This window comes from Phyllobates terribilis, unplaced genomic scaffold, assembly GCF_046119375.1.
Source record: "Phyllobates terribilis strain yellow unplaced genomic scaffold, ASM4611937v1 Scaffold_9__5_contigs__length_417890890, whole genome shotgun sequence".
In the NCBI taxonomy this organism is placed as follows: Eukaryota; Metazoa; Chordata; class Amphibia; order Anura; family Dendrobatidae; genus Phyllobates; species Phyllobates terribilis.
In genome coordinates this window covers 397,800,544-397,825,647 of record NW_027362769.1, presented here as the reverse complement: position 1 = coordinate 397,825,647, position 25,104 = coordinate 397,800,544, and the positions used below count along the sequence as shown (strand labels likewise).

The 25,104-nt window shown below is 49.2% G+C and overlaps 1 protein-coding gene across 1 annotated transcript; it reads left to right on the top strand.

The window, feature by feature from the left end:
• LOC141162592 (nuclear factor 7, brain-like) lies at window positions 1–24,513 on the top strand. The gene is made up of 9 exons (XM_073648850.1): window positions 1–350; window positions 17,394–17,468; window positions 18,474–18,634; window positions 22,288–22,731; window positions 22,811–22,906; window positions 22,992–23,225; window positions 23,315–23,337; window positions 23,439–23,569; window positions 23,819–24,513. The coding sequence occupies exons 1-9, from the start codon at window positions 146–148 to the stop codon at window positions 24,355–24,357; spliced, it is 1,908 nt and encodes a 635-aa protein (XP_073504951.1). The 5' UTR covers window positions 1–145; the 3' UTR covers window positions 24,358–24,513.
• The last annotated feature ends 591 nt before the right edge of the window (window positions 24,514–25,104 follow it).

Sequence of the window (25,104 nt, the reverse complement as noted above, 5' to 3'; positions counted from 1 at the left end):
GGCTTTGTGTGGCAGCAGCGCATGCGCAGTCCGTGTAGGAGTCGTCTCGCAGTGCAGGTGCCGCTTCTCTCAGACGCCATTTGCTCTTCGTTCTCCTCGCAGCTCCCGCAACACGAGGTCGCTCCCGCTCTCCGGTCCCGCAGCTATGGCCTCCGCAGTGCAGCCCGATGTCTCCTCAGAGCTGGAGAAGAAAGACACCCAGGAGGAGGCGGACAACCCCGACGAGCCCATGGACGAGGAGGACGACGAGAACGACGAGGGCGGAGATGGAGACGACGGGGACGTGGAGGAGGATGTGATCGTGCAGATCGGAGCCAGCTACTCGTGCAAGAGGCAGGACGGCTCCTTCCGTGAGTGATAGGCCCGATCCCTATATACTGTATATACCGTGAGTGATAGGCCCGATCCCTATATACCCCTATATACTATATATACCGTGAGTGATAGGCCCGATCCCTATATACCGTGTATACCCCTATATATACCGTGAGTGATAGGCCCGATCCCTATATACCGTGTATACCCCTATATACTGTATATACCGTGAGTGATAGGCCCGATCCCTATATACCCCTATATACTATATATACCGTGAGTGATAGGCCCGATCCCTATATACCGTGTATACCCCTATATACTGTATATACCGTGAGTGCTAGGCCCGATCCCTATATACCCCTATATACTATATATACCGTGAGTGATAGGCCCGATCCCTATATACCGTGTATACCCCTATATATACTGTGAGTGATAGGCCCGATCCCTATAGACCGTGTATACCCCTATATATACTGTGAGTGATAGGCCCGATCCCTATATACCGTGTATACCCCTATATATACTGTGAGTGATAGGCCCGATCCCTATAGACCGTGTATACCCCTATATACTGTATATACCGTGAGTGATAGGCCCGATCCCTATATACCCCTATATACTATATATACCGTGAGTGATAGGCCCGATCCCTATATACCGTGTATACCCCTATATACTGTATATACCGTGAGTGCTAGGCCCGATCCCTATATACCCCTATATACTATATATACCGTGAGTGATAGGCCCGATCCCTATATACCGTGTATACCCCTATATACTATATATACTGTGTGGTAAGCCCGATCCCTATATACCGTGTATACCCCTATATACTATATATACTGTGTGGTAAGCCCGATCCCTATATACCGTGTATACCCCTATATACTATATATACTGTGTGATAGGCCCGATCCCTTAATACCGTGTATACCCCTATATACTATATATACTGTGTGATAAGCCCGATCCCTATATACCGTGTATACCCCTATATACTATATATACTGTGTGATAAGCCCGATCCCTATATACCGTGTATACCCCTATATACTGTGAGTAATAGGCCCGATCCCTATATACCGTGTATACCCCTATATACTATATATACTGTGAGTGATAGGCCCGATCCCTATATACCGTGTATACCCCTATATACTGTGAGTAATAGGCCTGATCCCTATATACCGTGTATACCCCTATATACTGTGAGTGATAGGCCCGATCCCTATATACTATATATACTGTGAGTGATAGGCCCGATCCCTATATACTATATATACTGTGAGTGATAGGCCCGATCCCTATATACTATATATACTGTGCGTGATAGGCCCGATCCCTATATACTATATATACTGTGCGTGATAGGCCCGATCCCTATATACTATATATACTGTGAGTGATAAGCCCGATCCCTATATACCGTGTATACCCCTATATATACTGTGTGATAAGCCCGATCCCTATATACCGTGTATACCCCTATATATACTGTGTGATAAGCCCGATCCCTATATACCGTGTATACCCCTATATATACTGTGTGATAAGCCCGATCCCTATATACCGTGTATACCCCTATATATACTGTGTGATAAGCCCGATCCCTATATACCGTGTATACCCCTATATATACTGTGTGATAAGCCCGATCCCTATATACCGTGTATACCCCTATATATACTGTGTGATAAGCCTGATCCCTATATACCGTGTATACCCCTATATATACTGTGTGATAAGCCCGATCCCTATGTACCGTGTATACCCCTATATACTATATATACACTGTGATAGGCCCGATCCCTATATACTATATATACTGTGAGTGATAGGCCCGATCCCTATATACCGTGTATACCCCAATATACTATATATACTGTGTGATAGGCCCGATCCCTATATACCGTGTATACCCCTATATGCTATATATACTGTGTGATAGGCCCGATCCCTATATACCGTGTATACCCCTATATACTATATATACTGTGTGATAGGCCCGATCCCTATATACCCCTATATACTATATATACTGTGTGATAGGCCCGATCCCTATATACCGTGTATACCCCTATATACTATATATACTGTGTGATAGGCCCGATCCCTATATACCGTGTATACCCCTATATATACGGAATGATAGGCCCGATCCCTATATACCATGTATATACTATATATACACTGTGATAGGCCCGATCCCTATATACCGTGTATACCCCAATATACTATATATACTGTGTGATAGGCCCGATCCCTATATACCGTGTATACCCCTATATACTATATATACTGTGTGATAGGCCCGATCCCTATATACCGTGTATACCCCTATATACTATATATACTGTGTGATAGGCCCGATCCCTATATACCGTGTATACCCCTATATACTATATATACTGTGTGATAGGCCCGATCCCTATATACCGTGTATACCCCTATATACTATATATACTGTGTGATAGGCCCGATCCCTATATACCGTGTATACCCCTATATATACGGAATGATAGGCCCGATCCCTATATACCATGTATATACTATATATACACTGTGATAGGCCCGATCCCTATATACCGTGTATACCCCAATATACTATATATACTGTGTGATAGGCCCGATCCCTATATACCGTGTATACCCCTATATACTATATATACTGTGAGTGATAGGCCCGATCCCTATATACAGTGTATACCCCTATATATACTGTGAGTGATAGGCCCGATCCCTATATACTATATATACCGTGAGTGATAGGCCCGATCCCTATATACCGTGTATACCCCTATATACTATATATACACTGTGTGATAAGCCCAATCCCTATATACTATATATACCGTGAGTGATAGGCCCGATCCCTATATATACTGTGTGATAAGCCCGATCCCTATATACCGTGTATACCCCTATATACTATATATACACTGTGTGATAAGCCCAATCCCTATATACTATATATACCTTGAGTGATAGGCCCAATCCCTATATATACCGTGAGTGATAGGCCTGATCCCTATATACTATATATACAGCTATATACCATATGTAATGTGAGTGATAGGCCTGATCCCTATATGCTCTATATACCGTGTATACCCCTATATACTATATATACCGTGAGTGATAGGCCCGATATACCTTGTATACCCCTACATATACATCCCTATATACCAGGGCTGTGGAGTCGGTAAGCCAAACCTCAGACGCCCTCATAAACGGCTCATGTTTGTGATAAATTTCCTGCAGCACAGATTCATCTCAGCTAAAAGTCCAGACCCTGAGATCAGGAATAGGACGGACATTTATAGGACCTTTCATAACTTTCCCAAATTCTTATGAAAAAATATTCCCCACAAACTGCATTGTACTACTGTACCCAATTTCAGGAGTCGGTCCATTTTATACCAACTCCAACTCCACAGCCCTGCTATATACTATACATACAGAGGGCAGGACGGCTCCTACTGTGAGTGATATGCCCAATCCCTGTATACTGTGGAGAGGATGGGTAGGTGGTACACAGATGAGATGTAGGGTGGTGCAGCACTGTGGAGAGGATGGGTAGGTGGTAGATAGATGAGATGTAGGGTGGTGCAGCACTGTGGAGAGGATGGGTAGGTGGTAGATAATGAGATGTAGGGTGGTGCAGCACTGTGGAGAGGATGGGTAGATGGATGAGATGTAGGGTGGTGCAGCACTGTGGAGAGCATGGGTAGATGGATGAGATGTAGGGTGGTGCAGCACTGTGGAGAGGATTGGTAGGTGGTAGATAATGAGATGTAGGGTGGTGCAGCACTGTGGAGAGGATGGGTAGGTGGTACACAGATTAGATGTAGGGTGGTGCAGCACTGTGGAGAGGATGGGTAGGTGGTAGATGAGATGTAGGGTGGTGCAGCACTGTGGAGAGGATGGGTAGGTGGTAGATGGATGAGATGTAGGGTAGTGCAGCACTGTGGAGAGGATGGGTAGGTGGTAGATAGATGAGATGTAGGGTGGTGCAGCACTGTGGAGAGGATGGGTAGGTGGTAGATGGATGAGATGTAGGGTAGTGCAGCACTGTGGAGAGGATGGGTAGGTGGTAGATAGATGAGATGTAGGGTGGTGCAGCACTGTGGAGAGGATGAGTAGGTGGTAGATGAGATGTAGGGTGGTGCAGCACTGTGGAGAGGACGGGTAGGTGGTAGATAGATGAGATGTAGGGTGGTGCAGCACTGTGGAGAGGATGGGTAGGTGGTAGATGAGATGTAGGGTGGTGCAGCACTGTGGAGAGGACAGGTAGGTGGTAGATAGATGAGATGTAGGGTGGTGCAGCACTGTGGAGAGGACAGGTAGGTGGTAGATAGATGAGATGTAGGGTTGTGCAGCACTGTGGAGAGGATGGGTAGGTGGTAGATAGACGAGATGTAGGGTGGTGCAGCACTGTGGAGAGGATGGGTAGGTGGTAGATAGACGAGATGTAGGGTGGTGCAGCACTGTGGAGAGGATGGGTAGGTCGTAGATGAGATGTAGGGTGGTGCAGCACTGTGGAGAGGATGGGTAGGTGGTAGATAATGAGATGTAGGGTGGTGCAGCACTGTGGAGAGGACGGGTAGGTGGTAGATAATGAGATGTAGGGTGGTGCAGCACTGTGGAGAGGACAGGTAGGTGGTAGATAGATGAGATGTAGGGTCGAGCAGCACTGTGGAGAGGATGGGTAGGTGGTAGATAGATGAGATGTAGGGTGGTGCAGCACTGTGGAGAGGATGGGTAGGTCGTAGATGAGATGTAGGGTGGTGCAGCACTGTGGAGAGGATGGGTAGGTCGTAGATGAGATGTAGGGTGGTGCAGCACTGTGGAGAGGATGGGTAGGTGGTAGATAGATGAGATGTAGGGTTGTGCAGCACTGTGGAGAGGACGGGTAGGTGGTAGATAGATGAGATGTAGGGTGGTGCAGCACTGTGGAGAGGGCAGGTAGGTGGTAGATAGATGAGATGTAGGGTGGTGCAGCACTGTGGAGAGGATGGGTAGGTGGTAGATAGATGAGATGTAGGGTTGTGCAGCACTGTGGAGAGGACGGGTAGGTGGTAGATAGATGAGATGTAGGGTGGTGCAGCACTGTGGAGAGGACGGGTAGGTGGTAGATGAGATGTAGGGTCGTGCAGCACTGTGGAGAGGATGGGTAGGTGGTAGATAGATGAGATGTAGGGTGGTGCAGCACTGGGGAGAGGATGGGTAGGTGGTAGATGAGATGTAGGGTGGTGCAGCACTGTGGAGAGGATGGGTAGGTCGTAGATGAGATGTAGGGTGGTGCAGCACTGTGGAGAGGATGGGTAGGTCGTAGATGAGATGTAGGGTGGTGCAGCACTGTGGAGAGCATGGGTAGGTCGTAGATGAGATGTAGGGTGGTGCAGCACTGTGGAGAGGATGGGTAGGTGGTAGATAAAGAGATGTAGGGTGGTGCAGCACTGTGGAGAGGATGGGTAGGTGGTAGATAATGAGATGTAGGGTGGTGGAGAGGATGGGTAGGTGGTAGATAGATGAGAAGTAGGGTGGTGCAGCACTGTGGAGAGGATGGGTAGGTGGTAGATAATGAGATGTAGGGTGGTGCAGCACTGGAGAGGACGGGTAGGTGGTAGATGAGATGTAGGGTGGTGCAGCACTGGAGAGGACGGGTAGGTGGTTGATAGATGAGATGTAGGGTGGTGCAGCACTGTGGAGAAGATGGGTAGGTGGTAGATAATGAGATGTAGGGTGGTGCAGCACTGTGGAGAGGATGGGTAGGTGGTAGATAGATGAGATGTAGGGTGGTGCAGCACTGTGGAGAAGATGGGTAGGTGGTAGATAATGAGATGTAGGGTGGTGCAGCACTGTGGAGAGGATGGGTAGGTGGTAGATAGATGAGATGTAGGGTGGTGCAGCACTGTGGAGAGGATGGGTAGGTGGTAGATGAGATGTAGGGTGGTGCAGCACTGTGGAGAGGATGGGTAGGTGGTAGATAATGAGATGTAGGGTGGTGCAGCACTGTGGAGAGGATGGGTAGGTGGTAGATAATGAGATGTAGTGGTGCAGCACTGTGGAGAGGATGGGTAGGTGGTAGATAGATGAGATGTAGGGTGGTGCAGCACTGTGGAGAGGACGGGTAGGTGGTAGATAGATGAGATGTAGGGTCGTGCAGCACTGTGGAGAGGATGGGTAGGTGGTAGATAGATGAGATGTAGGGTGGTGCAGCACTGGGGAGAGGATGGGTAGGTGGTAGATAATGAGATGTAGTGGTGCAGCACTGTGGAGAGGATGGGTAGGTGGTAGATAGATGAGATGTAGGGTGGTGCAGCACTGTGGAGAGGACGGGTAGGTGGTAGATAGATGAGATGTAGGGTCGTGCAGCACTGTGGAGAGGATGGGTAGGTGGTAGATAGATGAGATGTAGGGTGGTGCAGCACTGGGGAGAGGATGGGTAGGTGGTAGATGAGATGTAGGGTGGTGCAGCACTGTGGAGAGGATGGGTAGGTCGTAGATGAGATGTAGGGTGGTGCAGCACTGTGGAGAGGATGGGTAGGTGGTAGATGAGATGTAGGGTGGTGCAGCACTGTGGAGAGGATGGGTAGGTCGTAGATGAGATGTAGGGTGGTGCAGCACTGGAGGGGATGGGTTGGTGGTAAATGAGATGTAGGGTGGTGCAGCACTGTGGAGAGGGCAGGTAGGTGGTAGATAATGAGATGTAGGGTGGTGCAGCACTGTGGAGAGGATGAGTAGGTGGTAGATGAGATGTAGGGTGGTGCAGCACTGTGGAGAGGATGAGTAGGTGGTAGATGAGATGTAGTGGTGCAGCACTGTGGAGAGGATGGGTAGGTGGTAGATGAGATGTAGTGGTGCAGCACTGTGGAGAGGATGGGTAGGTGGTAGATAATGAGATGTAGGGTGGTGCAGCACTGTGGAGAGGATGGGTAGGTGGTAGATAATGAGATGTAGGGTGGTGCAGCACTGTGGAGAGGATGGGTAGGTGGTAGATAATGAGATGTAGGGTGGTGGAGAGGATGGGTAGGTGGTAGATAGATGAGAAGTAGGGTGGTGCAGCACTGTGGAGAGGATGGGTAGGTGGTAGATAATGAGATGTAGGGTGGTGCAGCACTGGAGAGGACGGGTAGGTGGTAGATGAGATGTAGGGTGGTGCAGCACTGTGGAGAGGATGGGTAGGTGGTAGATGAGATGTAGGGTGGTGCAGCACTGGAGAGGACGGGTAGGTGGTTGATAGATGAGATGTAGGGTGGTGCAGCACTGTGGAGAAGATGGGTAGGTGGTAGATAATGAGATGTAGGGTGGTGCAGCACTGTGGAGAGGATGGGTAGGTGGTAGATAGATGAGATGTAGGGTGGTGCAGCACTGTGGAGAGGATGGGTAGGTGGTAGATGAGATGTAGGGTGGTGCAGCACTGTGGAGAGGATGGGTAGGTGGTAGATAATGAGATGTAGGGTGGTGCAGCACTGTGGAGAGGATGGGTAGGTGGTAGATAATGAGATGTAGTGGTGCAGCACTGTGGAGAGGATGGGTAGGTGGTAGATAATGAGATGTAGTGGTGCAGCACTGTGGAGAGGATGGGTAGGTGGTAGATAATGAGATGTAGGGTGGTGCAGCACTGTGGAGAGGATGGGTAGGTGGTAGATAATGAGATGTAGGGTGGTGCAGCACTGTGGAGAGGATGGGTAGGTGGTAGATAATGAGATGTAGTGGTGCAGCACTGTGGAGAGGATGGGTAGGTGGTAGATAGATGAGATGTAGTGGTGCAGCACTGTGGAGAGGACGGGTAGGTGGTAGATAGATGAGATGTAGGGTGGTGCAGCACTGTGGAGAGGATGGGTAGGTGGTAGATAGATGAGATGTAGTGGTGCAGCACTGTGGAGAGGACGGGTAGGTGGTAGATGGATGAGATGTAGGGTGGTGCAGCACTGTGGAGAGGATGGGTAGGTGGTAGATGAGATGTAGGGTGGTGCTGCACTGTGGAGAGGATGGGTAGGTGGTAGATGAGATGTAGGGTGGTGCAGCACTGTGGAGAGGATGGGTAGGTGGTAGATGAGATGTAGTGGTGCAGCACTGTGGAGAGGACGGGTAGGTGGTAGATGAGATGTAGTGGTGCAGCACTGTGGAGAGGATGGGTAGGTGGTAGGTAATGAGATGTAGGGTGGTGCAGCACTGTGGAGAGGATGGGTAGGTGGTAGATAATGAGATGTAGGGTGGTGCAGCACTGTGGAGAGGATGGGTAGGTGGTAGATAGATGAGATGTAGGGTGGTGCAGCACTGTGGAGAGGATGGGTAGGTGGTAGATGAGATGTAGGGTGGTGCAGCACTGTGGAGAGGATGGGTAGGTGGTAGATAATGAGATGTAGGGTGGTGCAGCACTGTGGAGAGGATGGGTAGGTGGTAGATAATGAGATGTAGTGGTGCAGCACTGTGGAGAGGATGGGTAGGTGGTAGATAATGAGATGTAGTGGTGCAGCACTGTGGAGAGGATGGGTAGGTGGTAGATAATGAGATGTAGGGTGGTGCAGCACTGTGGAGAGGATGGGTAGGTGGTAGATAATGAGATGTAGGGTGGTGCAGCACTGTGGAGAGGATGGGTAGGTGGTAGATAATGAGATGTAGTGGTGCAGCACTGTGGAGAGGATGGGTAGGTGGTAGATAGATGAGATGTAGTGGTGCAGCACTGTGGAGAGGACGGGTAGGTGGTAGATAGATGAGATGTAGGGTGGTGCAGCACTGTGGAGAGGATGGGTAGGTGGTAGATAGATGAGATGTAGTGGTGCAGCACTGTGGAGAGGACGGGTAGGTGGTAGATGGATGAGATGTAGGGTGGTGCAGCACTGTGGAGAGGATGGGTAGGTGGTAGATGAGATGTAGGGTGGTGCTGCACTGTGGAGAGGATGGGTAGGTGGTAGATGAGATGTAGGGTGGTGCAGCACTGTGGAGAGGATGGGTAGGTGGTAGATGAGATGTAGTGGTGCAGCACTGTGGAGAGGACGGGTAGGTGGTAGATGAGATGTAGTGGTGCAGCACTGTGGAGAGGATGGGTAGGTGGTAGGTAATGAGATGTAGGGTGGTGCAGCACTGTGGAGAGGATGGGTAGGTGGTAGATAATGAGATGTAGGGTGGTGCAGCACTGTGGAGAGGATGGGTAGGTGGTAGATAATGAGATGTAGTGGTGCAGCACTGTGGAGAGGATGGGTAGGTGGTAGATGAGATGTAGTGGTGCAGCACTGTGGAGAGGACGGGTAGGTGGTAGATGAGATGTAGTGGTGCAGCACTGTGGAGAGGATGGGTAGGTGGTAGATAGATGAGATGTAGGGTGGTGCCGCACTGTGGAGTGGATGGGTAGGTGGTAGATAATGAGATGTAGGGTGGTGCAGCACTGTGGAGAGGATGGGTAGGTGTTAAATAATGAGATGTAGTGGTGCAGCACTGTGGAGAGGATGGGTAGGTGGTAGATGAGATGTAGGGTGGTGCAGCACTGTGGAGAGGATGGGTAGGTGGTAGATAGATGAGATGTAGGGTGGTGCAGCACTGTGGAGAGGATGGGTAGGTGGTAGATAATGAGATGTAGGGTGGTGCAGCACTGTGGAGAGGACGGGTAGATGGTAGATAGATGAGATGTAGGGTGGTGCAGCACTGTGGAGAGGATGGGTAGGTGGTAGATAATGAGATGTAGGGTGGTGCAGCACTGTGGAGAGGATGGGTAGGTGGTAGATAGATGAGATGTAGGGTGGTGCAGCACTGTGGAGAGGATGGGTAGGTGGTAGATAGATGAGATGTAGTGGTGCAGCACTGTGGAGAGGATGGGTAGGTGGTAGATAGATGAGATGTAGAGTGGTGCAGCACTGTGGAGAGGATGGGTAGGTGGTAGATGAGATGTAGTGGTGCTGCACTGTGGAGAGGATGGGTAGATGGATGAGATGTAGTGGTGCAGCACTGTGGAGAGGATGGGTAGGTGGTAGATGAGATGTAGGGTGGTGCAGCACTGTGGAGAGGATGGGTAGGTGGTAGATAATGAGATGTAGTGGTGCAGCACTGTGGAGAGGACGGGTAGGTGGTAGATAATGAGATGTAGGGTGGTGCAGCACTGTGGAGAGGATGGGTAGGTGGTAGATAATGAGATGTAGTGGTGCAGCACTGAAGAGGATGGGTAGGTGGTAGATAGATGAGATGTAGTGGTGCAGCACTGTGGAGAGGATGGGTAGGTGGTAGATAATGAGATGTAGTGGTGCAGCACTGTGGAGAGGACGGGTAGGTGGTAGATGAGATGTAGGGTGGTGCAGCACGGTGGAGAGGACGGGTAGGTGGTAGATAATGAGATGTAGGGTGGTGCAGCACTGTGGAGAGGACGGGTAGGTGGTAGATGAGATGTAGGGTGGTGCGGCACTGGAGAGGATGGGTAGGTGGTAGATGAGATGTAGGGTGGTGCAGCACTGTGGAGAGCTTTGTGGGTGAGTGAAAAGTTTATATTGGACTTGTGATGGGGTGTGAGACGGAGCTGGCACAGACAGCAGGCCGATAAACAATCCCACAACCTTTATTGAGACTGGGAGAATGTAACACCAAACGTAGCTGTAGTTCCTTAGAGTCAGTAACACAGAAAGGGACAAATCTGGGGGCGCCACCCGTTAATCCAATTCCAAGTACAATGCAACAACAGTCTCAGATTTAGTCCTCAAATCCAGCAGGTGGCAAAACATCACAATCCTATGTGGCATCTGATCTCCAATAGTCCGTACACGGCACTAGGATCTGGCCTCGGCACTAGGACCTGGCCTCGGCAACAGATCCTAGCCTTTCACACAGCATCAACTAACTAAAACACGTGGCTTATTGTTCTCCTCTTGGGATCAGCCCCCAGGCTGGGCAGAGATACACACACCCCACCCCCCTTAAACATTTACTACAGGAAGAATCTTCTGGAACTCCAATGTCCAGCAGGTCTGCAGAGTTGTGTATTTAAGGGAATCCCCATGCAGAGAGGAACAAATACACTCGTGCCCCCACTAGATGCAGGACAGAAAATGATAATTTTGGCCTGATCCCAGTATGGTCCATGAACACAGGCTAAGGTGGGGGGCACTCTGTTACAATACTTTATAGCGGATGGGCAACCAGTGCAATGACTGGCAACGGTAGAGGCTTCAGTGTAGCAGCTGGACAGAACTGGGTCTGTGTCGCCTTCAGGACGGATTGGAGAGGGGGCGTTTAGTAAGAGGGAGACCGATCATTAGTGTTTTGCAATAGTCCAGACGAGAATGGGTAAGAGCAACAGTTAGAGGTTTTGCAGAGTCAAAGATGAGAAAAGGTCGTATTCTGGAGATGGTGACATGAGTAATCGGATGTGGGGACTAAAGGAAATGACAATCAGAAATAACCCCAAGACGGCGGGCATGCTGCTGGGGAGTAATGGAAGAGCTACACACGGAGATGGCAATATTGCGTTTAGTTAGTGGAGGGAGGAAACATGAGGAGTCAGATTTTGGAGAGTTTCAGATAGAGGGAGGACATGATGTTGGAGACATTGGACAGACAAACCCTGGTATCTGTAGTAATGCAGGGGTGATGTCAGGAGAAGAGGTGTATAACTGGTGTCCTCAACATGTAGATGATACTGGAAACCAAATCTACTAATGGTTTGTCAAATAGGGATGGGTTATAGTGAAGAGAGGGCCTAGGACTGAGCCCTGAGGAGCCACAACAGTAAGAGGAGGGGGCCTAGGACTGAACCCTGAGGAGCCACAGCAGTAAGAGGAGTGGGCCTAGGACTGAGCCCTGAGGAGCCACAACAGTAAGAGGAGGGGGCCTAGGGCTGAGCCCTGAGGAGCCACAACAGTAAGCGGAAGGGGCCTAGGACTGAGCCCTGAGGAGCCACAACAGTAAGCGGAAGGGGCCTAGGACTGAGCCCCGAGGAACCACAACAGTAAGTGGAGGGGGCCTAGGACTGAGCCCTGAGGAGCCACAACAGTAAGTGGAGGGGGCCTAGGACTGAGCCCTGAGGAGCCACAACAGTAAGAGGAGGGGGCCTAGGACTGAGCCCTGAGCAACCACAACAGTAAGAGGAGGGGGCCTAGGACTGAGCCCTGAGCAACCACAACAGTAAGCGGAAGAGGCCTAGGACTGAGCCCCGAGGACCCTGACACTAAGGAGGGGCCCGGGACTGAGCCCCGAGGACCCTGACACTAAGGAGGGGGCTTAGGACTGAGCCCCGAGGACCCTGACACTAAGGAGGGGGCCTAGGACTGAGCCCCGAGGACCCTGACACTAAGGAGGGGGCCTAGGACTGAGCCCCGAGGACCCTGACACTAAGGAGGGGGCCTAGGACTGAGCCCCGAGGACCCTGACACTAAGGAGGGGGCCTAGGACTGAGCCCCGAGGACCCTGACACTAAGAAGGGGGCCTAGGACTGAGCCCCGAGGAGCCACAACAGTAAGAGGAGGGGGCCTAGGACTGAACCCTGAGGAGCCACAACAGTAAGAGGAGGGGGCCTAGGACTGAGCACCGAGGAGCCACAACAGTAAGAGGAGGGGACCTAGGACTGAGCCCTGAGGAGCCACAACAGTAAGAGGAGGGGGCCTAGGACTGAACCCTGAGCAACCACAACAGTAGAATCATAGAATCGTAGAATGGTAGAGTTGGAAGGGACCTCCTGGGTCATCTGGTCCAACCCCCTGCTCAAAGCAGGATTCACTAGATCATCTCAGACAGATGTCTGTCCAGCCTCTGTTTGAAGACGTCCATTGAAGGGGAACTCACCACCTCTCGTGGCTGCCTGTTCCACTCATTAATCACCCTAAGGGTATGTGCACACGATGCAGAAATGCTCAGGATTTTTTCCTGAGCGTTTCTGCATCTCTCTGGCAGGAAAAAACGCATGCGGATTGTACATGCGGTTTCCTGCCAGGGACATGCGGAAATGAAGCGGTCTTCACTTTCATTTCCGCATGCGGGTTGACAAGCGCTTCCCAAGCGATTTTAGCATCACTTGGAAAGTGCTTGTCAACTTTACACTATATAAATCCATGCAACCGGCATGGATTTATATAGTGTGTGATGTCAAAAAATAAATCTATACTTTACCCTCTGATGGCCCCCGGTGTCCTGCTTCATCGGTCCCGGCTGCCGGCAGTGAAGACTGTAGGACCTTCCGACGTCAGAGTCACGTGACCCGTCACATGACTCTGACGTCAGCGAAGGTCCTTCATTCAACCCCGAAGTGCGCGGGAAGCCGGCAGGACGCAGCGCGGGCCGTCAGAAGGTGAGAATATATATATTTTTTATTTTATTCTTTTTTTTTTTTAATGGTACCTGGGTCTGGATGCGAGTCCTCTCATCCACACCCGGGTACCATCCGCACATTAGACCGCATGAAAAGCACATCAACATATACAGTGATGCGGATTCCATGCGGTCTAATGCAAGTCAATGGCGGCAAAAGAGCAGCGTTTCCGCAAAATTAATTGACATGCTGCGGATTTTTGACCGCAGCGTTTACGCATCATGGGCACAGCACATGCGGATTTCAATTGGGGAACATTGCTGCCCTTCTACCATGTGTTTTTCATGCTTTTCCGCGGCGTTTACGCAACTGCAAAAACGCCGCGGAAACGCATGAAAAACGCATCGTGTGAACTCAGCCTAACTGTCAAAAAGTTTTTTCTAACATCTAATCTGTCTCCTCCCATTTAGTTTCATCCCATTGCTTCTAGTCTTTCCTTGTGCAAATGAGAATAAAGATGATCCTTCTACAATGTGACAGCCCTTGACATATTTGTAGACAGCTATTAAGTCTCCTCTCAGTCTTCTTTTTTGCAAGCTAAACATTCCCAAATCCTGCAACCGTTCCTCATAGGACATGGTTTGCAGACCAGTCACCATTCTGGTCGCTCTTCTCTGAACTTGCTCCAGTTTGTCTATGTCTTTTTTAAAATGTGGCGCCCAAAACTGTACACAGTATCCAGATGAGGTCTGACCAAAGAGGAGTAAAGACCGATAATGACTTCACGTGATCTAGACTGTATGCTTCTGTTAATACATCCCAGAATTGTATTTGCCTTTTTTGCTGCTGCATCACACTGTTGACTCATGTTCAGTCTATGATCTATTAGTATACCTAAGTCTTTTTCACATGTACTGTTGCTTAGCTCTATTCCTCCCATTCTGTATATGCTTTTTTCATTTTTATTGCCCAGATGTAGTACTTTGCATTTTTCCCTGTTAAAAACCATTCTGTTGGTTGCTGCCCACTGCTCCAGTTTATTTAGGTCTTTTTGAATCCTCTCTCTCTCTTCTCTAGTATTAGCTATCCCTCCTAGCTTTGTGTCATCAGCAAATTTAATCAGTTTACCCTCAATTCCTTCATCTAAATCATTGATAAAGATGTTGAACAATACAGGTCCCAGGACGGAGCCCTGTGGTACCCCACTTGAGACATTCATCCAGCTGGATGTGAAGCCATTTACAACCACCCTTTGAGTCCGATTACTAAGCCAGTTATGAATCCACCTAACAGTTGCCTGGTCCATTGCATACTTGGTCATTTTTTCAATAAGGATGGTGTGAGATACGTTGTCAAATGCTTTGCTGAAGTCAAGATATACTATATCTACAGCATTTCCCTGATCCACCCTGTCAGTGATTCTGTCATAGAAGGAAATTAAGTTAGTCTGACATGACTTGTTAGTTACAAACCCATGCTGACTCTGGTTAATCACTTCATTCTTATCCATGTACTTACATACATGTTGTTTAATAATTTGTTCAAAGATCTTTCCTGGTATAGAAGTCAGACTCACCGGCCTATAGTTCCCTGGGTCCACCTTCTTCCCCTTTTTGAAGATAGGAACAACATTTGCTCTTCTCCAGTCTTCTGGGACTTCTCCTGTTCTCCAAGAATTTTCAAAGATTATGGAGAGTGGTTCTAAAATTTCTTCTACAATCTCCTTCAGTACTCTGGGGTGTAATTCATCTGGACCTGGAGACTTGAACTCATTTATGTTAGCTAAATATTCCCTCACAATCTTTCTGTTTACAGATAACTTGGATTCCTCTATTCCTTTTAAAAGGACAGTGAAGATCAGTTGATGTTACATTTTTTTTCTGAGAGAAAACAGATGCAAAATAGGAATTAAAAAGTTCGGCCTTCTCAACATCCTCTCTTACCATTTCTCCATTTTCATCCTGTAAAAATGCTATAGCATCTTTGACTTTTCTTTTACTTTTGACATACCCCCAAAATCCTTTTTTATTGCTTTTGACATCTCTTGCAAGCCTTAATTCATTGTCAGCTTTAGCTATCCTGATACGTGCCCTGCAGGATCTGCAGACTGCATTATAATCTTCTTTAGATATGCCTCCCTCTTTCCATTTAATAAACATTTCTTTCTTTCTTTTTAGCATGTGTTTAAGTTCTGTGTTCATCCATCCTGGTTTCCTTAAATGCTTCCCATTCTTCCTACTTTTCGGTATTGTTAACGATTGTGCTTTGAGAATCTCATTTTTAAAAATTTCCCATCCTTCCTGGACATTTTTGTCCTTAAGGACATCCAGCCATTGGATCCCTCCTATTCTCTTTCTGAGTCTCTTAAAATCTGCCTTTCTAAAATCTAACCTTGAAGTTTGAGTCTTCACATGTCTTCCTCCTCTAGTTATCCAAAATTCTATAATAGCATGATCGCTGCCTCCTAGCGTCCCAGCCACCTTTACCTCCTCAACCATTTCCTCCCTGTTTATAAGGATTAGATCCAAAGTAGCAGATCCCCTTGTTTTCTCCCCTACCTTTTGGAAGATAAAGTTGTCAGCAAGAGAGGATAAGAATTTGCTTGACCTGTTAGTTTTACTTGAGAGAGATTCCCAACAAATGTCTGGATAGTTGAAATCTCCCATGACCACTACGTCATATTTTTTGGAGAACTTGGTCATTTGATACATAATACATGGTCATTTGATACATAGTAAGAGGAGGGGGCCTAGGACTGAGCCCTGAGGAACCACAACAGTAAGAGGAGGGGGCCTAGGACTGAACCCTGAGCAACCACAACAGTAAGAGGAGGGGGCCTAGGACTGAGCCCTGAGGAACTACAACAGTAAGAGGAGGGGGCCTAGGACTGAGCCCTGAGCAACCACAACAGTAAGAGGGGGGGGGCTGAGGACCCTGACTGTAAGAGGGGGGCCTAGGATGGAAACCTGACTGGGGGGAAGAAGAGTCAGAAAATGTTACAGTGAAGGAGCTGTCAGAGGTAGGAGGAGAACCAGGAGACAGCGCGGAGAATAGTGAGGAGGAGCTGGTGATCCACAGTGCCAGATGCTGCAGAGAGATCCAGGAGATCAGCAGTGATAATTAGGTTTTTCTGTTAGTAGATCACTAGAGACTTTAGTGAGGGCAGTTTCTGCAGAGTAAGGAACGGAAACCAGATTGTAAAGGGTCAAGGAGAGCATTATCTGAGAGATGGGTGGATTAGACGGGAGTGGACCGAATGTCCCAGAATTTGAGCTGAGAGGTGATTAGCAGCACAGATCTGGTCCAGGGGTGTTTTTTTTTAGTAATGGGTTAATGATGGTGTGTTTGAATAAAGATGTAAAGATAGCGGAAGAGGTTAAATATGTCAGGTGAGTGGTGAGAGTGGAGGTGAGAGGGAACAGGGTCACTGGTGCAGGTAGTAGGTCGAGGATCTTGGTAAACTCTTCTGTGGTGGGTTCAAAGCAGGGCTGTGGAGTCGGTAAGCCAAACCTCCGACCCCCTCAATTTCCACAACTCCAACTCCCTCATACACGGCTCGTGTTTGTGATAAATTTACTGTAGCACAGATTCAGACCCTTAGATCAAGAATAGGACAGACATTTATGGGGCATTTCATAACTTTCCCAAATTCTTATGAAAAAATATTCCCCACAAACTGCGTTGAACTACTGTACCCAATTTATTATATATTTTAGGAGTCGGTCCATTTTATACCCTGATCTCTTGCAGACTTGCAGCGCCGGCCTCTGTAATGTGGCAGCCTGTATTCTGCAGCCTCTTGAGACTTTCGCATTGTGTTTTTATTTTCTTACAGATGACGCCGAAATTGTGAAGACCCGGATGAACAAGCAGGCGGGCCGGGAAGAGTTCTATGTGCATTACGCTGGTCGTAAGTAATCCTCGGGGGCTCGACGTCTGTAATAAAGTGTTGGGGGGGAGGTAGGATGAGAATTCGGGTAACGCCTCTGTTCCTTGTAAGGCGCCGTATTCCTGGATGTGCAATGCCTTTCTCCGGAGAGTCTCATCGGTGTCCTGCTTGTGGACGGTCTCCTTTACACGAGTAACTTTAGTGGCCTCCTAAGAGCCGCTCGGGTTCCTCTTTCTCTTCAGGCCCAGTGCAACCTCTGAAGAGTCCATTGGGCCGGGGCTTACACTTGCCCCACTTGTGTTGTGCCACGTGGCTCGCTCTTTCCCCGATCTCTTCATTGCTCCCACTTCTGGGGGCTTTATCGATAAGCGCTTCCATGGAAAGAGAAGTCACAAATAAGCGGTCGCCCATGACCTAAGCCTGGTCCTTCACACGCGAACGTGCAGCAGAAAGCTGTGCACTGATAACTTCATCTCCGCCTCTGATCTTGTGGACATTCCCATGTCTTCAGGACCAAGAGATAATTACCCATTCTTTAGTCTGGAAAATTATCAAAATTGACCACTTTCTGTCACCCCCTTTTTTTCCCCCCTCTTTGCTTTGGCATGGGGGGGATCGCCGTATCCAATGGTATAGAGTGGATGGCCTGTACAGACTATGGCCCCCTCAATCTCACCACCCTTCTAATCGCAGGCCGTCTACACCCGGAGATGAGGGTGGTTGTTCCTGTTGCCATTTTTTCTTTCCCCCTCTCTAATCTAAGTGTCCAGCTCCGAAGTCCCGCAGTTTCGGGCACGTTGCATCTCTCGCTCAGTCTTGCCCTTGATGAGTTGCATCTTTTCTCGGATGTTTCCAGAAGATCCTTACACCTTGAGTTTTTGTTCGCGATGGTTCCAAGGTGCAATCTGGCTGCAGACGCCAGTGATGGCTGCAGATAGAAGCCCCGCACGGTAAGTTCAGGCTGGGTCAGACGCCCACAGTCGTATTGTGAAATTATGTTGTAAGTTCGGTTTTCCCCTTCCGCAGTGAATCGACGACAAAACGAGTGGGTTGACAAAACGCGGTTGGTGATTCCCAAGCCGGTGAAGGAGGAGGCTGAAGTGGCTAACGGCACTGGCCCGGACGTCGCAGAGAACGGAAAGACGCCCCAGAAAAGGAAGAACGAGGACGAGGAACCTGAAGCGAAGGTAACGCGAGCCCCCCAAATGCGTCAGTCCTGCTCCATCGCAGTGCTCGCCACGTCAACGGGACGGTCTGTAATCGCTCCTCCGCGTCATGCGTCGCCACCAATAAACTGCTTACATCCTCTGCTGTGATCACACACATCCGAGCGGACGCCGGCTATATGCCGTCCGTGTGTATGGCTGCTCCGGGGGAGGAGGGGGGTTTATATCGAGATTTTGGTTTATGTTGAGATTTTTCTTTTATGCAATGTATTGTGCCAATCTGCAGTGACCCCACCTCGATCATAAAGTGAAGGGGCTGCAGTAGGGTCTTTCCCTGGCACGTTGCCCTTGCACCCCAGATAACACGGGGTGTGCCGCAGTACCGCTGCGCTTGGAGCCATCCTCATAGGTGTCATATCCAGTCCGTGATATCAACTGAGGAAAACATGTCATTATTTTTTTTTTTTTTTTTTTTTTTTTTTTTTAATTAGAACTTTTATAGCCATCACACGATTGTGACCTATTCATACTCTGGGACTTTTATTAGTGTTTTTTGCTCTCTTTACTTGGTGAAACTACTATATAGTCACTATCCGCCCGCCCCTTACTCTGCGGTGCTCATATAGGTGGTCCGCATGTAGCGGGTGTCCCAGCATCTTCCGGCGCGCACTGTTCTCCGGCGTCCTGCTTTGCCGGAGGCAGTGCGCTGCCGATGATTGACAGTGTCACAGGCCCGTACTGTACGCGCCCCCAAGCTCCCGGGGGCTGGACGGATCCAGTACCGAACCCGGGCGCAGCACACTTTCCTTACCTAGGTAACCGGCTGTTCTGAAAGTGGCCGGTAACTTGGGCAACGAGCCGTACACTATAGAGCTATCAATCCCTGAAGTCTGGAGGATTTCTAATAACCGTTTTGCTTTTCGGAGCACTTTGCAATTGTCCCCATGTCTGAGCGAGACGAGCCCTCTATGAATATATCGGGTCTCGTGCTATTCCCTGACTTGGGCCTAGGGTTGCAGCTCCTGAACCAGCTGTGGCTTTCTATGGTGCGAGTCTGTCCCAGCCAGTCCGGACCGTGCAGAGGTGGCTGGAGAAACATGCGGGTGCCGGCCTGGCAATATCGATGTAGCGGAGCTTGGCGTGTCATGGCGGTGGCTTCTTCACTACATCGGCTCTGTGCTAGGATGCCTCTGGCTATTCTGCAGCCGTCGTGAAATTACACACAAATGTCTGCTGGAGCAGCAGCACCGAACGACATTCCCAGCTCTGCTACATTCGTACAAAGTCTATTCCAAATAGTAAGAGAATAATACTGGTAATGGCGCCACTCCGCACTGTCTGAGCCCTAAAGCAAATGTTGACAATGGATTATTAAAAGAAAAAAAACAAAAAACTTTGGTTTCATGCAGGTGCAGTGGGGTGTACTTTTTTTTTTCCTTTTTTTTTTTTTTTTCTTGAGCTAAATTTACTCCTAAATCTGTGAATGTCACCGGCCGCAGACCCCGCAGACATCATCTGTGCACAATCATTCATTGTAAAGTATAGAGTCTCCCAATCCTCACATCAGAGCAGGAGGATGCCTCCATGTTTGCCTTCATCCTGTGTGTACCACGCTATATACCCGGGGACTTCATGGCCTGTGTGTTACGCCGCTGTATACTGCGCCGACTTTCTATAGTTTGACAGTCGCCTTGACTTATAACCTTCGTGTAGTGGCCTCTGCCGTGGTTGGGGCAGCGATGCCCTTATACCTACTGGCCTCTACAGCTTCTCCTAAGATCTGAGGAAACTCCTATATTGTCATCGTATCATTTTTGCCATTAGACCTTTTTTTTTTTTTATGGATTTATGTGCAAATTTTATAATGGTCATTTTCACCCAGAAGTGAATCTTCCTCATATCTTAGGACTGCAGGTGACGGCGCTGCCTCCTCCGCTCACAACACCACTGGTCACCCCCCAGCTCTGGACATATACAAAGGGCGAGCGGTGGTGTCTGTGACGGTCACATCATGTCAGGGGTCTCCATACTCTTCACGCTTGACATACCCATTTATATATTGTGCAAACTCGCCGGTAAAGGCGGAATGATTATCAAAGCTGTGTCCAAAGAAAGCAAATGGCTGTATTCTGGGGGGTGAATGTCGTTAGAGGGGCAAGACTTACAGATCTCCTGTCTGTTATCTACTGCAGTAATACACTCTCACTTTGGGATCAACCGAGGTCTGTGTGGTGGTCATTGCTTTCTGTGGGGGGCCCAGGTGATGCCCCCTTAGGTGACACATTGCTGCTGAGGAAATATTTTTCTGTCTTGATTTGTTATCTTAGTCGAGATGAGCGATTGCCGGACAATTCGGGAATCTCTGATCTCCAGCAACATCCACATTAGACTAAAGTTGGCTTAACTTGCCGATATTGACGGATTTGGCTGACTCTAACGTGTATAGAGGCGCCGACCGACTGATAGGGGAGATGACGATCATGCATGTCCGTTTCAGACTGCCAGTCGCATTGTTCTCCCAAAGATAAGCCGCCGGCTGATGTATTAATGGCAGCTATCTTATAGAGAACACAGGAGCGAGCGCCCCTGTGTATAGGAGAGGTGATCGAGTGAGCTATGGGAGAGGCGGCCAAGCGAGCGCCCCTGTGTATAGGAGAGGTGATCGAGTGAGCTATGGGAGAGGCGGCCAAGCGAGCGCCCCTGTGTATAGGAGAGGTGATCGAGTGAGCTATGGGAGAGGCGGCCAAGCGAGCGCCCCTGTGTATAGGAGAGGTGATCGAGTGAGCTATGGGAGAGGCGGCCAAGCGAGCGCCCCTGTGTATAGGAGAGGTGATCGAGTGAGCTATGGGAGAGGCGGCCAAGCGAGCACCCCTGTGTATAGGAGAGGTGATCGAGTATGATGGGAGAGGCGCCCAAGCGAGCACCCCTGTGTATAGGAGAGGTGATCGAGTGCGATATGGGAGAGGCGGCCAAGCGAGCGCCCCTGTGTATGGGAGAGGCGGCCAAGCGAGCGCCCCTGTGTATGGGAGAGGCGGCCAAGCGAGCGCCCCTGTGTATGGGAGAGGCGGCCAAGCGAGCACCCCTGTGTATAGGAGAGGTGATCGAGTGAGCTATGGGAGAGGCGGCCAAGCGAGCACCCCTGTGTATAGGAGAGGTGATCGAGTGAGCTTTGGGAGAGGCGGCTGAGCAAGTTCTCCTGTACTTGAGTCAACCAGGCGTTTGGCCAAAGCATTATTCATTTGGCAGCTATCTAATGTGTATGTCCATCCTTAATCGGGTGCTGGGGGTTCTTGAATATTGCTGTGGACGTCTGACCCTCATAATACTGTGTGTAACTTCTGTTTCATTTTGTGTTTTTGTTATTTTTTTTTGTCTTTTATTTCCTGCGTATTCCAGCTGATGCCCGTCCGACCAGCACCTCGTACACGTGGCCTCCTTGAATGCACATTTTCTGTTCCCATTAAACATTTCTTTCTATTTTGCATTTGTCTTGCAGGGTTGGTCGGGGGGCGGCCGATTGAGATGGAGTCACTGTGTTACCATTCTCTTGCGAGCAGCCACGTTTTAGTGGGCCGCCCTGCGGGTTATTGCAGGGACTGTTCTGCGGAGGACGCACATTATCCCCCGTCTCGCATTCATGAATCGTCCCCTCACATGTCGTATGTTCCTTCTAGAAAGTGAAAGTGGAAAACGCTTCAAACAATTCGGTGATGTCGTCCGGGGACTTTGCTGAAGAACTGACCTGCCTCCTGTGCAGCGAGCTGTTCAAGGATCCCGTCATGGTGGATTGCGGCCATAACTTCTGCCGAAACTGCATCGATAAGGCCTGGGACGGGCAGGAATCCTTCACCTGCCCAGACTGCAAGGAAGTCATCACCGACAAGAGGTACACCACCAATCGAGCCCTGGCCAACCTGGTGAAGAAGACCGTGGGTACCAGCGCCACCTCCTTGACCCCTGCGAAGCCGAAACTGGCAGAGAACTGCCCTGATCACGACGAGCGTCTGAAGCTGTACTGCAAGGACGACGGCACACTGAGCTGCGTCATCTGCCGCGACTCGCTCAAACACGCCAGTCACAACTTCCTGCCCATCCTGGACGCTGTCGGGGTGTACAGGGTAAGTGCTGAGGAAACCCTCGATACTGACGGCCGCAGATAGGACATTTACCTAATCACTAGCATTACATCACCCGCAGGCAGAGCTGTCGGCCATCGTGGCCCCATTAGAAGAAGCCCTGAAGGTGACGGAGCAGCTGACCGACCAGCAGCAGGAGAAGGTGGAGCTGCACAAGGTAAGCAAACCGCCCCTGTAATTCGGAGACCTGCTGTCCCCACCACCCTTCATCTCATACGACGCTTTCTGGCTCTTCCCCACAGACCAACATTTCTGAGTTCAAGCAGCATATTCTGGACGAGTTCAAGAACTTGCACGCTTTCCTGAAGGAGCGAGAGGAGAAACTTCTGGAGCAGCTGCAGGATCAAGGCGAGAATCTGCTGAAGGAGATGGAGACCAACATGGTGAAGATGCAGGAGAACCAGGACAACATTAAGCAGACCATCACCATGGCCAACGAGCGGGTGAACGACAGCGACTCCATCTCTTTCCTGACTGTAAGTGCTGCCGTCCGGTGATGTTTAGGTCAGGCTCCCATTTGCTTTCCTTGGATTAATCATTTTTTAATTCTTTTTTTTTTTTACAGGACATCAAGGCTTTCATTGAGAAGTAAGTTTGCTGCAGCGTTAGGCTGGTGACTAGAATGGCTGTGAGGGCCGAGGGGCTGTGAGGGCCGAGGGGCTGTGAGATTCATGCTCTTGTCTCCGCAGGTGTCAGGCGCAGCAGAAGGAGGTGATGTCTTCTGGAAACAGCCTGCTGTCCAAGGATCTGTGCCAGGGGACGTTCAGAGGACCCATCCAGTATACGGTGTGGAAGCAGCTGAGGTCCGTCATTGTACCCAGTAAGTACAGACCTCCGTGTGGACCCGTAATAAGGACTGGTGGGGTAAATTGTCTATTGTCGTGGTATATGGCGCAAGGTTGCGTGTCCTGTGCTGATCAATCCGTCTATACCTGTGGACAGCCGAGGTCTCATGGCGAGGGCTAAATGGCTGATAACAGAGAGCAATATTTGTATCAGATTGTGAGCTGAAATAGAGGAATCAAAGTCCACTAACTCCTTTTTTCTTTTTTCCTCTCCTTCCTTTCAGAGCTGACTCAAATGCTGTTGGACCCGTCCACTGCGCACCCCAACCTCGTGCTGTCCAATAACATGACCAGTGTGAAGTACGGCGACACCAAGCTCTCGCTGCCCGATAACCCCAAACGCTTCAGCCAGTGCATCCTGGTCCTGGGGTCTCAGGGCTTCGATTCTGGCCGCCATTACTGGGAGGTGGAAGTGGGAGAGAAGACGGCCTGGGATGTGGGCATGGCTAGCGAGTCCAGCAACCGCAAGGGAAAGATCAAGCTGAACCCCAAGAATGGCTACTGGGCCATCTGGCTGAGGAACGGCAACGCCTACAAGGCTCTGGAGTCGCCCTCCAGGACCCTGATCCTGAGCGCCAAGCCCAAGAGAATCGGGGTGTACATAGATTACGAGGGCGGTCAGATCTCCTTCTACAACGCCGATGACATGTCTGCCATCTACACGTTCAGGGCCACGTTCACAGAGAAGCTGTATCCGTACCTGTCCCCGTTCCTGCACGACTCCGGCCTCAATGCCCAACCCCTGTGCTTCGTGCACGACTGATGCCGCCACATTACTCAATGGTTTAGTTTCGCTTCTTATTGTCAAGAAATGCTGAAATGTCTTTGTTTAGTGACCACGTTCAGTGACCTCGTTTAGTTCACAACGTTCATCGTTGCTGTTTTATTTTTTATGGAAATAAAATGTGTTGAATGACCAGTAACTTGTACGTGTCCATTCCTCACAAAATAATACGTTTTCATGTAACCTTTAATAAGATGTGTAGTAGAGGGGTTACAAGGACACTAAACTTCAGGAACGCTAATTTCCAACGGTTGAGAGATGATCTTAGTGCAATAAACTGGGACGATATCCTGAGACATAAAACTACACAAAGCAAATGGGAGACATTTATTAGCATCCTGAATAGGACCTGTGCACAATATATACCCTTTGGGAATAAACATGCTAGAAATAGGAGGAAACCACTATGGCTAAATAGAGCTGTAAGGGGCGCAATAAGTGACAAGAAGAAAGCATGTAGAGAACTAAAGCAAGTAGGTAGTGATGAGGCATTAAATAAATATAGAAAATTACATAAATTATGTAAAAACCAAATCAAGGCAGCAAAGATTGAGGCAGAGAGAATCATTGCCAGAGAAAGTAAAAATAACCCCAAAATATTCTTTAACTACATAAATAGTAAAAAACTAAAAAATGATAGTGTTGGCCCCCTTAAAAATAGTCTGGGTGAAATGGTGGATGAGGATGAGGAAAAAGCCAATATGATAAATGATTTTTTTCCAACCG